The 14680-nt window shown below is 33.6% G+C and overlaps 1 protein-coding gene across 1 annotated transcript; it reads right to left on the bottom strand.

The window, feature by feature from the left end:
- Positions 1-5987: 5987 nt before the first annotated feature.
- Positions 5988-6749, bottom strand: LOC132629769 (uncharacterized). The gene is made up of 2 exons (XM_060345122.1): positions 6520-6749; positions 5988-6442 (listed from the first exon to the last, which is right to left on the bottom strand). Exons 1-2 carry the CDS (start codon positions 6563-6565, stop codon positions 5988-5990), a joined length of 501 nt encoding a protein of 166 aa, XP_060201105.1. The 5' UTR covers positions 6566-6749.
- Between the last annotated feature and the right edge of the window lie 7931 nt (positions 6750-14680).

The following is a 14680-nucleotide window of genomic DNA, read 5'->3' as shown; positions in this document are numbered from 1 at the left end:
ATGAGTGGAAAGTGAATTATTTTAAAGTTTTAAGTAAAAGAAGAAAGTAAATTGCCTGAATTGAGCAATTCGCAAAATTATCCTTCTTTTGGGGTGGTCTTTTAACTTTTGTCCCTCAAATTGGCGGTCTTTAATTTTTGTCTTTTGCCTAAAATTCATGAGTTTCAAGTTCGAACATTTAGTTAGTCAAAAAATTTTAAAAAAATCCTAAAGGAGAGTTTGAATTTCGCTCTGCTCTCTCCGGCAGACTTTTAGTTATGCTTAACTAAAAGTTAAAAATTTTAAAAAAAATTGTAAGGCAGAGTTTGAATTTCGCTCTGCTCCCTCCGCCAGACTTTTAGTTATGCTCTACCAGAAATGGCAGACTTTGCCTTGAGGCATGTATTTTATTTTCTTAACTTTTCAAGGCAAACTTTTAGTTATGCCGGATCCGGCATAACTTTAGTTTTTCCTTAAGGCGTGTATGTCAGATCCAGCATACATGCCCCCAGCCTTGCCTTGCAAAATTATTTTTTTATTTTATGTTTAAGCAGTGGTTCGAACCCAGAACCTCAGGTATTCGTCCACCTTTCCAAGCGAAGGGCAAAACTTAAAGATCACAAATATGAAGGGTAAAATTTAAAGATCACAAATATGAGGGACAAAATTTAAAGACCACCCCAAAAGAAGGACAATCCGCGCAAAAAATGGGCATGAATTTCCTTTCAAATGACCTGGTCTTTAATTTTTGTCCTTCAAATGGTCTGATTTTTAATTTTTGTCCTTTAACAATCGAATTGGCGTTACTCTAGTTTCTCCTCCTTCGATTTCTGCTACTATCTGTTGTTTCTTATACTTTGATTATCATATTAATTTGTGGTAGTTATTGCTTCTTCTTTTTCCTTTCATCCTGCTTTATCATGCATCTATAGTATTTTTCACATGATTTTTTATACTGCTTTGAGTTGCTTGTTTTTGTGTCGAGAGTCTATCGGAAACAACCCCTCGACCGTCCAAAGTAGAGGTAAGATTTGCATACACTTTACCCTTCTCAAATTCTACTTTGTGAGATTTTACTGAGTATGCTGCAGCAATTTGTGCCTAGTTGGATACAAGTTCCTACGAAAAGGTACTACTTTGTTAGGAGGAGCAAAAATTAAAGACCAACACAAAATAGGGGAAAAGTTCAAATGGCCCATTCTAAAACACCCACAATGGAGTACAGTACTGACCAATTTGCAAAAAAAAAAAAAAAAAGCATTTCTGTTTGTGCAAAAAATTGTGAAAGTATTTTCGTCATCCGTGTACTTGAGTAAAATGCAAAAGGTTGAAAAAATAAAATAAAATAAAATTTGGCCTCAGATTTTGACTGAAAAGTTTTGTCTGTTATTCAATTCGATATTTGGGTGTTTTTTTTTTTATGACAATGGTGTTTAAGTGATTGTGCACCTTAATTATTTCATTAAGTATTCGCTACCTCTCGTAAGCATAGATATTAAAGTAACTCTATCCATTAAAATTCAGGTAAATAAAAGAAATTGCCCAATATTTTTTATTTGGTGAGAAATGCTGAAAAATTATTAGACTGATATTTGATTGAAGCTCAAAGAAAATAAACTGAACAATGTGTGCGCATCTAATATGTAATATGTACGATCAATTGTAATACTCATATTTAATATGATTTGGTAATAAACGCGGATTATTTGATGTAAATTATATGATTCTCAATTTCCTATTGCTTACACTTATCATGGTAAACTCTTCATTTCCTCTTCTAATTATTTTGTTCCAGATAATATATGGCCTAATCTTTGCTTAGTATTTGCAAATTCACTATGAATTAACAAATATTTAATGCTCTCTCTAAATCAATAAGTCCCGGCTTTTCTATTAAGGACATCAAAAAGAATAAATTCTTTTCAGGCTCAATAGTTCTATTTGTTGATGATATTGCCCCCACTTCCTTTGCTCATATTTCTTCTCATGCATTGGGTTAAAATAAGGGGAAATTTCAGAAATATACAATTTGCTCACTTACATTGCAAAAAAATAGTCCAAAATTTACATTGCAAAGCTTTAGCCCAAAAACACTTTTATACAGTGTTATACACTTATATACAAAAGACAGGTACATTATGTATATAGGTGTTTGAAGGTGTATAATGTGTAGGTATATACACTAAAAAATATAATTATACAATATTATACACAAATATGCATGAATACACATTTATACACGATTATACACTGGACTAATTACATTATGTATATGGGTGTATAAACATGTATAATAGTGTATAAGAGGTGTGTATACACCCATATAGGATATTATACACTATTATACACCCATTACCCCTGCACCTACCAGTTTCTCCACCTCCTGCAACTTCCCCTCCGTCGGCGTGACTCGAAATTTCTAGCCGGAACTCATCATCGGAGCTCAGTCGCGCAACAACCACAACGCCGCCGCCGCTCCATCTCCGGCCAAACAACTTAGACCAAACCCAACGCCACCAGTGGTTCTCGTTCGCCATCAATGGTTGTTTGCCAGCGACGTAGTGGTGGTCGGAGATTACGAGAGCATGAGAGAGGAGGCAGAGAGAGAGGGGGGAGGAGAGTGGGTCATTTTTTCGTAAGATTTAAAAATATGGGTCAATTTTAATAGCATTGTTACACTAATTCTCTTAAAATAACTCATACTACTGTTGTATATCCCTTCTTTGAAGTTGAACAGAATTCCCTTTGAACTTCTTTTCGCAAATAACTCACATATTATCATCTAAAAGTTTTTGAGTGTTGTTGCTATCCTATTTTGATAGATTATTTTGAATTTTGATTGTTCTTGTCTATAGCATATGTTTATCTACATTTATTTTGTGTGTGCGCAATATGTTAATTTATGTTAGTACGTATTAGTTTTCTATCGCTTTGTATGTGATATAGTACTCTCTTCCTTTCCTGTACAATTTGTTAGGCTTATTTATGGACGAAGTGCAAAGATCATTTTTTTGCACGGATTGACCTTCTTTTTGGGGTGGTCTTTAAATTTTGGCCCTCATATTTGTGGTCTTTAAATTTTGCCCTTCGCTTGAAAAGGTAGGCGAATACCTGAGGTTCTGGGTCTGAACCCCCGCTTAGGCATAAAATAAAATAAAAAATTCGCAAGGCAGGGCTGGAGGGGTGTATGCCGGATCCGGCATACAATCCTTAAGGAAAAACTAAAGTTATGTCGGATCCGGCATAACTAAAAGTTTGCCCCATAAGGCAGAATTTTTCCTTAAGGCATAGTTTAGTTATGTCTTATGGGGCAGACTTTTAGTTAAGGCATAACTAAAAGTATGCCCCATAAGGCCAGAACTTTTCCTTAAGGCATAAACTTTGCCTTATAAGACAAACTTTTAGTTATGCCTTAATGAGAAGTTCAGCCCTATGGGGCATACTTTTCGTTATGTCTTATGGGGCACACTTTTAGTTAAGGCATAACTAAAAGTTTATCTTGAAAAGTAAAAAATAAATAAAAATATATGCTTCAAGGCAAAGTCTGTCCCCTCCGACAGACTTTTTGTTAAACATAACTAAAAGTCTGTCGGAAGGGGCATAGCGAAATTCAAACTCTTCCTTGTGAATTTTTTTAAAATTTTTGACTGAGCAGGGGTTCGAACCCGGAATCCATGGGTTTTAGCCGAGGGGCAAAATTTAAAGACCACAAATATGACGGGCAAAATTTAAAGACCACCCCAAAAGAAGGGCCATTCACAGAATTGCCCTGCAAAGATAGTCGATTTCAAGATGTACACCATTTAAGTCATAGCCGGAATTCTTATTCTTTTTGAAAGTTTAGCCATTATTAAATCAACTTTAGGCGTGCGAGTCTGAAGCGCAAAGTATAACTTCAGACAATTCGAAAGCAAACAACTTCAACTATTTTTGCTTGAAGTTCAAGTCATATATGACTGAACTTCAACCATTTTTACGCGAAGTGCAGACCATAAACGAACTTCAACCATTTTAAAATGAAATGCATGCAATATATGACTGAATCACTTGACAATTAAACTTCTAACCCCCTGTTTGGATGGTGGTTTCCCGTGGTTCATTAATGTACAGTATGGTGTTGTGCAGTATGGTATTGTATTGTACTGTACTGTATTAATGAACACAATGTTTGGATACACTGTATCGTTTCTTGTGGTTTAATAATCATCTTATTGTTTGGTTTGACTGTATGGTGTTGTATAATAACATGTAGGTTTACTAAAATACCCTTAATTAATATAACTATTAAAAATATCAACAAGTACTAGGATAATCCCAATTTAAAGGACAATAAATAACTGCTTTGTTCTCTTTTTCTTTTTCTTTGACTCTATAACTTTTAATTCTTCCAGAAACATATGAACAATTATCAGCAAAAAACTTCTCCAATAATATGAAACAAAAAGTTTATGTATTCCACGTATAGAGAAGATCAGTCCTCAATCTCAGTACATTTACACAATATACGAAGTTAAAAGCACTGTACAGATGGAATGTATCAACTAATAAATTACTAAATATATCAAAAATGTCCAAAGCAACCACAAGAGATACCTGTTACATTGGTGACGATATAATAGTTGAAAACACCAATTCAGCAATTTTAATCCATAACATAAAATTTATCACATCAAAATATAAATTACTAATAAAACCCACTACTAGGAAATAATAATAAGATCAAGAATACTAGTATAACTCAATTTTCATCACGCATCGCGGACAACACTAGTGATTTGCGTGCTTCCCATGGGGCTCCAATCAGCATTCGACAAAAATCTGCATGTTGACAAATATATGAATAAGCTCTTGTGATCAAAGTCGGTTCCAATCCCATCTCATTTACCATTGCCCATATCTCAGACTCTGGAATCGGTGGTAGTGTTGAAAGACGGTTGATGGCACTTGCCAAATGATCCAACCCGCCTCTCAACAAAGTAGCCATTTCTCCAACATGATCTTGTTTTGCCCGTTTAGTCTTATTAGTTAACGGTGTTCGTGAAGAGACATTCAATTTAGCGGCAGCATCGGTTGGTTGCTCATGCTCAGCTTGACCATATTCCTCTGTATTTTCCAGGGAGGCAACATTCTCAGAAACCAGTTCATCTATATCATCAATTGTCACAGAGGTAGTACTTGGTCTTTTCAAATTATCACGAGTACATCTTCTCAACATTTCTGGTCCAGTCTCAGCATACTTTCCAGTAGCTCTATCTTTTCCATATATTACAAGTAACTTATCAAAATTTCTGATTGGCTTGTCCTTCCATTCCTTAGCTGCCGGCTTAGCCTACATATTTAACCATTAATTAAGAATTGAAAAATATCATTGTACACAAATAAGAAGAAAAAAATGTTAATAGACAAAAAAATACCTAAATTAATTGATCTCATACTTCTGATTCGGCACACCACTTGTTTGTGGTAGGATCCCATGCAAACCCACTCAATCCACCATTTTGAAATATATCATAACACCTGGTAAACTGCCTTTTAATAACCTTGACACGATTGTGAAGTTTCTCCTTTGTGAAAAGTTTGCCAGGAAATTTATCTTGAAGTTTCCTTAGTATATTATTCGATGCAGTTGAAGTGAATGTTCCACCAACCCTATTTCCGTCAACGTGCTCATGGTGGTATGCGTCAATTAACACATCATCCATGACTTGTGACCAAACAATAGAAGAATTATCTGAAGCCTCTGTATCACTTGAGTCTGCTTTTGACTTTTTCGGCATAGTTGCCAACTACATAATTAAAATAATTTAGATAATAGCATACTTCACTTATACACATTCAGAGGATATAAGGGGAAAAAAACATCCATTATACATATAGGAAATTGTATTACACATAATAGCTGCAATTCAAACAATGAATTTACGAACACGTGAATCTAGCAAATTGAACATTAAATAAAGTAAATGACATTACAAATAAATATCATTTAAGTTTTCATTCAAAAAAAATTAAGCTTGGTAGTTAGACCACATGCTGGCTGCAATTTGATCTCGAATTGTCTCTCCTCTTTGTGTTTCGTCATTGCTTTCCGTAGAATTTGACGGTTCTTCAGGCACACTATCACTATTCATAAGCTCAACATCCACTTGTACAAGTAACTCATCGTTTGGATTTACTCCTCTTAAATAGTTGTGCAAAATACAACACGCAAAAATAATAAGTTTTTGGGTACCAACACCATATGATGGCTCAGTTGAACTAGCAATTATAGGAAATCTCTTTTTAAGAACTCCAAATGCTCGTTCAATAGCATTACGCAAAGATGCATGTCGCAGATTAAACAATTCACGAGGATTTCGAGGTGGATTTCTTGAATACTCTTTCAAGTGATACCGCGCTCCCCTATAAGGTGTGATAAGCCCACTTCTCAACATGATTCCTCCATCAACAAGGTAGTATTTACCTAAAGATAAAATCAAAATTTTCAATTATTTGCTCAACACATATTTTTCTTTAAAGTAAATACTTTTCAGTATTTACCTTCGGGAATTTTTAACGGTTCTTGTCTAGTTAGTGCTTCTTTCATGATTCTTGAATCAGATGCTGTCCCTTCCCATCCAGCTAATACGTACGTGAATTTTAAATCAAACGTACATGCAGCCAATATATTTTGTGTTGGATAATATTTCCTCCCACGATATTTGGGTGCTTCATCTTGTGAAACTTTAGCACGTATATGTGTTCCATCGATTGCACCAATACAATCCTGACATTATAAGTATGAATTAACATCTTAAGGATTTTAACATTTGCAAACTATAAAGATGGTAGTTGTGTTCACCTTAAAGTATGGGTAGAATCTTTGGTTGCTGGCAATTTCAGAAGGAACTTGGGAGCCATCGGGTTGTTTAATAAATTTTTCATACAACCCCAAAATAGCTCACAAGACAGTATGAAAATGACGACTAACCGACTCCCCAGAGCGCCGAAAGATTAAAGATAACTCTCGATTTGTCATATTATGTGCTAACAACCAAAGGGCTTTTGCAACTTGTTCTTCAACAGTAACTTGAAGCGTTGGTCTAAGACCACCGTCTCTAATCAAAATCTCGCATAACCCGATGAAAGCCGAAGGAGTCATCCTTATAATATTAAAACAGAGTTCACTCGAGAATAGATAGCTCAGTAATTCATTTCTAACTTGTTCTCCCTCAAGCCGTATTTCATTTGGTATCGAGCAAGAATGTTCAACATCATATGTATAGGTCCAAAACCAAATAACTACCAAGCTCGCAGCATATGCAGTTAAAGAGCTCACTTGTTGTAATTTCTGTCTATTATCTTGATTATTCATATCGACCATCTATAACGAAAAATTTAAGGAGATAAAAATATTGTTTGAAACTAAAACCAGATAGCATATATATATTTCTATTAATGGTTTAATTAAGAAAAAAAAGTAGACAAAATTTGACAACAGACAATGCAAAAGTGGAGTTGTCATCTAACCCAATTCGTAATAGACCGCTGCTCTTCTTTTGCATTCTACTAATCGGATAAAAGGACTTTCACCTCAGAAACAAACTATACCACAAGCAAAAGTATCACCAAAACTATTTGAATAAGTAATAGCATAAATTCTACACATAATACAAACTACACTACATAGCGAACTGGTTGAGAATAACAAGGAAAGTTACCATTATGTTCTGCTTGCTATTTTTTTTTTACTACAATATACAGTTGAAGAAAACTAGCAGATGTGAGTGAAAGTAAGAGGAATCATATATGATACGCACAACATGGAAGAAACAGAAAGTAATAAAAGGAATCATATATGGTAATTGAGATCCTTTGGTATATGACAAGGTATATGACAAGGAAAAATGCATGCTTCAGTTTCCATGATTTTCCAGAAGCAAATATTGTGAAGTTAGCCTACAACGATTCAAAACAAAGCACAAAGAGAGCAGTAAGACAAAGAAGAGAACATACGGTTACAACTGAATTTCGCCGCCGATGGAGTTCACAGAGTAATTGGCTTCAGACGTTTGAAGGATTTGGAGGCAAAATTAAACATCTAGTTTATATATATTAATAAAACTAGGGTAAAGGATTAAATAGGAATTTTAAAATATAAGTAGGGTTATAATGGGGAAATAAAATATGTAACCACGGAAAAACCACCAAATCCGTGGTTACAAAAATTGGGACTTTTCATGGTTATATAACCATGAGATGAACCATGGGTTTACAACACCATACCACATAATTTTAAGAACAATGGAAACAAACATGGTTTCATACAAAACCATACATTAATGAATCACGGGAAACCACCATCCAAACAGGGGGTAAGTGATGTATGATTTTTTCCCCTCTCAGTGTGATATTACTTTTGAGCAACACAGTAATTCAAAAGAACGCGCCTTGGCACCGTAGATTATTTAAAAAAAAAAACAAAAGAAAAATAAGGGAAAACAGAAGAGTAAAGCTTAGCTAACTAATGATTCAAAATCTTTTAACAAGTGACAATAAAAGAAAAAACTTGTCGGACCGTTTGATATTTTCCTAAACTTCTGGTCCTATATTGTCTGTACGTATGATCATTTTCACTCAACATTGGCATTTCTTATGGTTCATTACTTCCGTTCATTGTAATTGCTCTTTGGTTATTATTTATTAAGTGAGAGAATTTTTAACCGAAAAATATTACTTTTTAAAGTAATGAATAGGTGTAAGCATTAGTCTAATAAAGTAGTACTTAATATCAAATCAATTGTCCACTGCTGCAACGATTCCAAATGCATGACGTAATAATGTTGTCTAGAAATGGCCACATTGTATTTTCTCTATGTACATCAGTATAAAATATTCTTGAAAATTAGATAGTGTAAAGATGTTTTTTGGCACTAGCTTGAATGACATCCAATGTAAGAGTACAAATGTATTTCAAAGATACTTTGTCATCCAATGAAAAATAAAAACAAATTCCTTTTTAAGTATAAGTGGCATAATCTTTTTCCTAAGATGTATATATATTGCAACTTGTTAGTATTACCCTTATGATTTAGGGAATAAGATTACAAGATCCTCTTAACATAGTGAATTTGGAATTATTACATCATAATGGGGAAAAGAAACTAGGTACGCTGCCATGCTTAGCATAAGATGTGTGCAACCTTTCGATGAGTTGGTATAACTTCTACATGTGTATTAAAAGGGTTAAATTTCATACGAATATTTTATTTGGAAATCACTATTTAATATGTATTTACTTTTTAAAATTTTGTATACATTATTTTGGAATAACTTTAGATATGCGGTGTCTGAAGTTAGGCTTGACAAATCCTACCTTGAAATAAAATATTTGAAGTTTCATATGATTGAATGAAGTTCAGGCAAAAATGGTTGAAGTTTAGACAAACTAATTGAACTTTAGTCATATGCGTTTGAACGTCAGTCATATGAAACTTCAAACATTGCATGTCCGAAGTTATTTCGAAGTGATACACTTGCAAATTTTTATGCACTGCATGTATGACTTAAATGGAGATCCTGAAATCGGGTATATGTGCAGGTTAACAATTAAAAGTTGTGATGTATTCAAATCTAAATAGGTCATTACAGCATAAAAGGTTGTGTTGGGATGCTAAATACCACGTATTCTTAATAAGAGGTCTCAAATTCTAGTCCTGATAATGAAATCACGTTTGACAGGAAATGCTTCATCCCAAGTTACTTCCTAGCGTGAATTTGAATTAGTTGGATCCTAGCAGTAACCAATACCAATGGGAACAAAAAAAAAATATTATTGCAGGGAAAACTCATCCTATATATGCATGACACAACATTCGTAGGCGTTTGGCCATGAAAATCAAATATTTTTCACTTTATTTTGTATTTTGGAGTTGGAGTTGAAGTTGAAGTTGTGTTTGGTTATAGTTTTTGCAAAGAATATTTGGTTGTTTAAATGTATTGAAAGTGAAAAAAAAAAGTGAAAAACAAGTTTTTATTGTTTTTCAAATTTCAAATATAAGTTCAAGTTGTATTTGAAACTTTTATGGCCAAACACCATAAAGTGAAAAAATATTTCTCAAAAAAGTGAATAATTTCAACTAATGTTTAGAACGCAGCCAGCCGCATCAACCACTCAGAAGTCAGCTGAAAGCACACAAATGTACAAGAACTTCATTACATTATTCCAACAACCTTTCTTGCTTCACGTAGGAAACATAATGCTATAATCAAACTAATCATAAACAAAACACACTCAAACATTAATACAACACAATAAACCATTATTCTGGCCATAGGACTATACGTAAAACACTCCTTGAGTATTTAGTTTTTTTTTTTTTTTTTAAAAACTCAATAATGAAGAACTAAGTAATTAAGGACAAAAAAAAAGTAATTAAGGACAGGATTAATTAGCATAATCTGCCTTGTTTTGAAATTGTCTTTTTTAGGAAAACTAGTATACATCAATTCCTAGAGCCCCATCAAGAGACTCAAAATGCCAAAGGATTAGAAGTTGCCCTTAAATTTGACCAGAAAATCACCATACCATGAACATGCCGGCCATTTACCTTAATTACCATGGAACTAATCAAGATTCTTCATGAATGATAATAGTTCCCCCCAAGCATCATCACAAAAATCATATTTTGCAGCCACCCTTTTGTTATCTTCAACATCTGTTGGTTCTAGTCTTTTCTGTTTACGTAGGAGTTCTTCCTTTTTCTCCATCAATAATTACCTTAAACAGGGAAGGAGCAGCAAAAACCACTAAAACAAGCCTAGAGATTTGATTAAAACCCTTTGTTGATGTTAATGAAGACAAATGTAAGAAAGAAGGTGACTTAAGTAGGGGGAATGTGGTCACTTTGGGTAAAGGAGGAACAAAAACGAAAGTAGGAAAAAAGAGTAAAATGGAGAGGTGGGTTGGCAAGTTTAGAATCTTATAAGGGATATGCCATTGGTACCTTCTTCCACTGCTCTTACATCACATATGTTATTTCATTGTTTATGTTTATAATTAAGAAACTCGTGAGTGTCAATGGCACACGGTTCGAAACTCGATAAATATTGAGTCACTTTTTTCTATCATCATATACTTAAATATTAAGTATTTTTTTGACAAAGTTCAAACTCGTAATATGTTATTTATTTGTACATCGCGCTCTTATCACTATACCAGATTCCTTGGGACCACATGTAGTATTTCTTCTGATGGCCTCTTATTACTTTCCGACCCTTGAGTTTTTTATATGTCATGCTTTACTTTTTTGTAGATGGTACTATTTTCTAATCAAATAAACCACGTATAGTTTTAAGGTTTAATTTAATTATTATATTAGAGGATGAAATCATCGTTCACACGCAGAATTTTAGAAGAGCGGTCATGAATTAAGTTTTTCAGCAAAAGTGACTCGTATGTATTGCTGAAACATTTCAAACTATGACCCACCTTTAGTTGTTAGAAACTATTAATTACTTCCTACGTATGAATGGAAGTGCCTTATTACTGTTCTTTTTAATATGTTTCTAGAAGTATGCATCTTTCTTGCTTCATCAACACAAAATACAATTTTCGAAAAAGCCACCCCCTTTAATACGAGTGTAAATTCTATGCGCTCAATGGCGCAATTAAATTTTTGAAAAACTTACATAAACAATTATCTTTTATAAGCTACTAACAATATAGCTACAAATTTATAATTTACAAGTCGTAGCTACCTTTTATGTGATTTCGACTGTATTTTCATTTTTTTTTAAATACAACAGAATACATGTATCATAAAAACAGAGCGAGTAAATCCTTTAAATACACGAAGGAGTTTCGGCTGTATTTCTGTATTTTTAAATATAGTGAAACACACGTCTCATAAAAGGGTGGAGTAAATCCTTTAAATACGCGAAGGAGTTTTATATTTCATTGTATTTATATACTGATAATCCTTTTGTTTTTGCTGTATTTAACTGTATTTCAGTGTTGATTTATCATTTTGTTTTGGCTATATTTGAATGTATTCGACTGTATTTAAATGTATTTACACTAAAAAATGACGAATTGAAGAATACAGTTAAATCCGGCCAAATCTCCGGCGAAAAAAATAAAATACACTATATTTAAAAAGGAAGAATACAATCTAAACCGTTTGGATCTCCGGCGAAATACAAATTACCACTATATTTACACCAACAAATGAAGAATACATTTAAATCCTTTTAAAAATACACTATATTCGGGTGTACTTGATTATTCAAATACACATTTTCTCTTGTGAAATACAAGCGATTCCGGTCCCAATGATCCCTCGGATCCCAAGCGCTCCAAAGAATCGTCCATTTCAAAACCCTAATTTCGTCTCGGAGTATCAAGATGCAAGGTCGAAGTCCAAAAATGCAGAAAAATATCTACTTCTTCATGCAAATATATGTTGCCAACTTTGATCGAAGTAGAGAGAATATTCCGGCGAGGATAACGGGGAGAGACGAGTATTAAAATATCGACGGCGAAAGGCAAATCAACCCATATCAATCCAGATCTAATTTCCAGATCAGTTCCAACTCTGGCGGTGCTTATGAGAGAAAGGAAGAGAGAGAGCCAGTTGTTTTGGTTGGGCTCCGGTAGAGCTTCGCCGGAGAGAGGTGTTTTATCGTGGTTCGTCGCTGGAGTTTCGGCAGTGGGGCGGCGGTGATTGTGTTTGTGAGTAGGAGGGAGAGAGATTTTTTTTTTTTAGGGTTTGGAGAAGATGAAAAATCTAAAATGTGTAGTGAGGGAAAATATAGAGAGGTATATGTATTTTGAAAGTTACTGGACCACTTATGAAATGTAATTTTTGGAAAAATAAAGCTACGAAAATTAAATAAAAAATAAGGTAGTTATTATTCATAAATAAGTCTTAGAGGTAGTTGTGGCAAGTAAATTTCCCTAATTTTTATTAAGAAGTAAAATATAATTTACACCTTTCAAGATAATTCAACATACATTAAAAATATTTATCAAATCTATATAGGGTAAATTTTCGGGAGAAAAAGGGACGTCATTGACTCTCCTTATACTCCCTTCGTCCCATAATAAGTGTCACCTTAATAAAAAAAACAATTGTCCCATAATAAGTGTCACCTTAGAAAATCAAGAAATAAATTGGGTAGTTTTTTCCAACTCTACCCTTAGACAAAAACTGACAGGTTAAAGTGACATTTAAATAATGATTGGAAAAGCCACATAGTAACTTGGGTATTGTTGGATTCCTAATGTCAAAAGGATTACTATTTGTGCATGCTCTAATCAAGAGAAAAAAGTAAATTATTTTTATGATATAGGGATAATCTAGTAAACTTTACATTGCATTATTGACTTCTTAATATGCGTGTTTTTTGCTAAGGTGTAAGGAGGGAGTATTAGACAAGGATATTTCCGCGGTTCTGCACTTGTATGCACTGACAATAATAACAAAGTTATATGTTTACACTGTCAAATCAATTGAAAATCTAATTATAGATGATTGCACTCAATAAATCAATTCGCAACCTGGAAAATAAAGCAGGTAATCTTTTGTACATAATTAAACTACACTAATTTTATAAATACTCGTGATATTGTAAAATATATAGGTTAAATCAATTAAATTATATATTAGGTGGTGGTATTTTCTATACCTATAGATCACGTGTTATTGTGGAATTCAAATGGGTATGTTGTTGTTGGTGGTGGTATTTCCTATACCTATATATGTATCGTTTGCAGATAATTAATTTCACTAACAGTGTAAAATTTTCGTGACAATGTCAGCAGATGCATGTAGGTTAAATCCTTACATTATAAGTAATTAGTAGGTAATTTGTACACCTACATATGTGTCTCTATCTAAATGTTGAATATAATTTAAAACGCTTTTTGAGGTGACACAACCAGCAGAACTACTTCCTCTGTCTCAAATTATCTGTTGTGATTTTTAAAAATAGTTGTTTCGAATTAATTCTCATTTTATAAATTCAAGACAAAATTAATTATTTTTTCTATTTCATCTGTAGTAGTTGTTGTTCTTGAAGACTACATGCATCTCAATTGGGATGATGTTGTGATTGTTCAAATATCGATGAAGGTAGTAGTTTCTATTTTATTTTTTTAACTTTTCAAGACAAACTTTTAGTTATGCCTTAAGGAAAAGTTTCCCCTTATGGGGCATACTTTGGTTATGCCTTAACTAAAAGTCTGCCCCATAAGGCATAACTAAACTATGCCTTAAGGAAAAGTTTTGCTTTATAAGGCAGACTTTTAGTTATGCCGGATCCGGCATAACTTTAGTTTTTCCTTAAGGCGTGTATGTCGGATCCACTATACACGCCCCCAGCCCTGCCTTGCAAAATTAATTTTTTATTTTATGCTTAAGCGGTGGTTCGAACCCAGAACCTCAGGTATTCGCCCACCTTTCCAAGCGAAGGGCAAAACTTAAAGATCACAAATATGAAGGGCAAAATTTAAAGATCACAAATATGAGGGGCAAAATTTAAAGACCACCCCAAAAGAAGGACAATCCGCGCAAAAAATGGGCATGAATTTCCTTTCAAATGACCTGGTCTTTAATTTTTGTCCTTCAAATGGTTTGATTTTTAATTTTTGTCCTTTAACAATCGAATTGGCGTTACTCTAGTTTCTCCACCTTCGATTTCTGCTACTATCTGTTGTTTC

This window comes from Lycium barbarum, chromosome 3 (genome assembly GCF_019175385.1).
Source record: "Lycium barbarum isolate Lr01 chromosome 3, ASM1917538v2, whole genome shotgun sequence".
Taxonomy (NCBI): domain Eukaryota; kingdom Viridiplantae; phylum Streptophyta; class Magnoliopsida; order Solanales; family Solanaceae; genus Lycium; species Lycium barbarum.
Note: the sequence above shows the minus strand (reverse complement) of the source record. Positions and strands in the feature narration are given on the sequence as shown.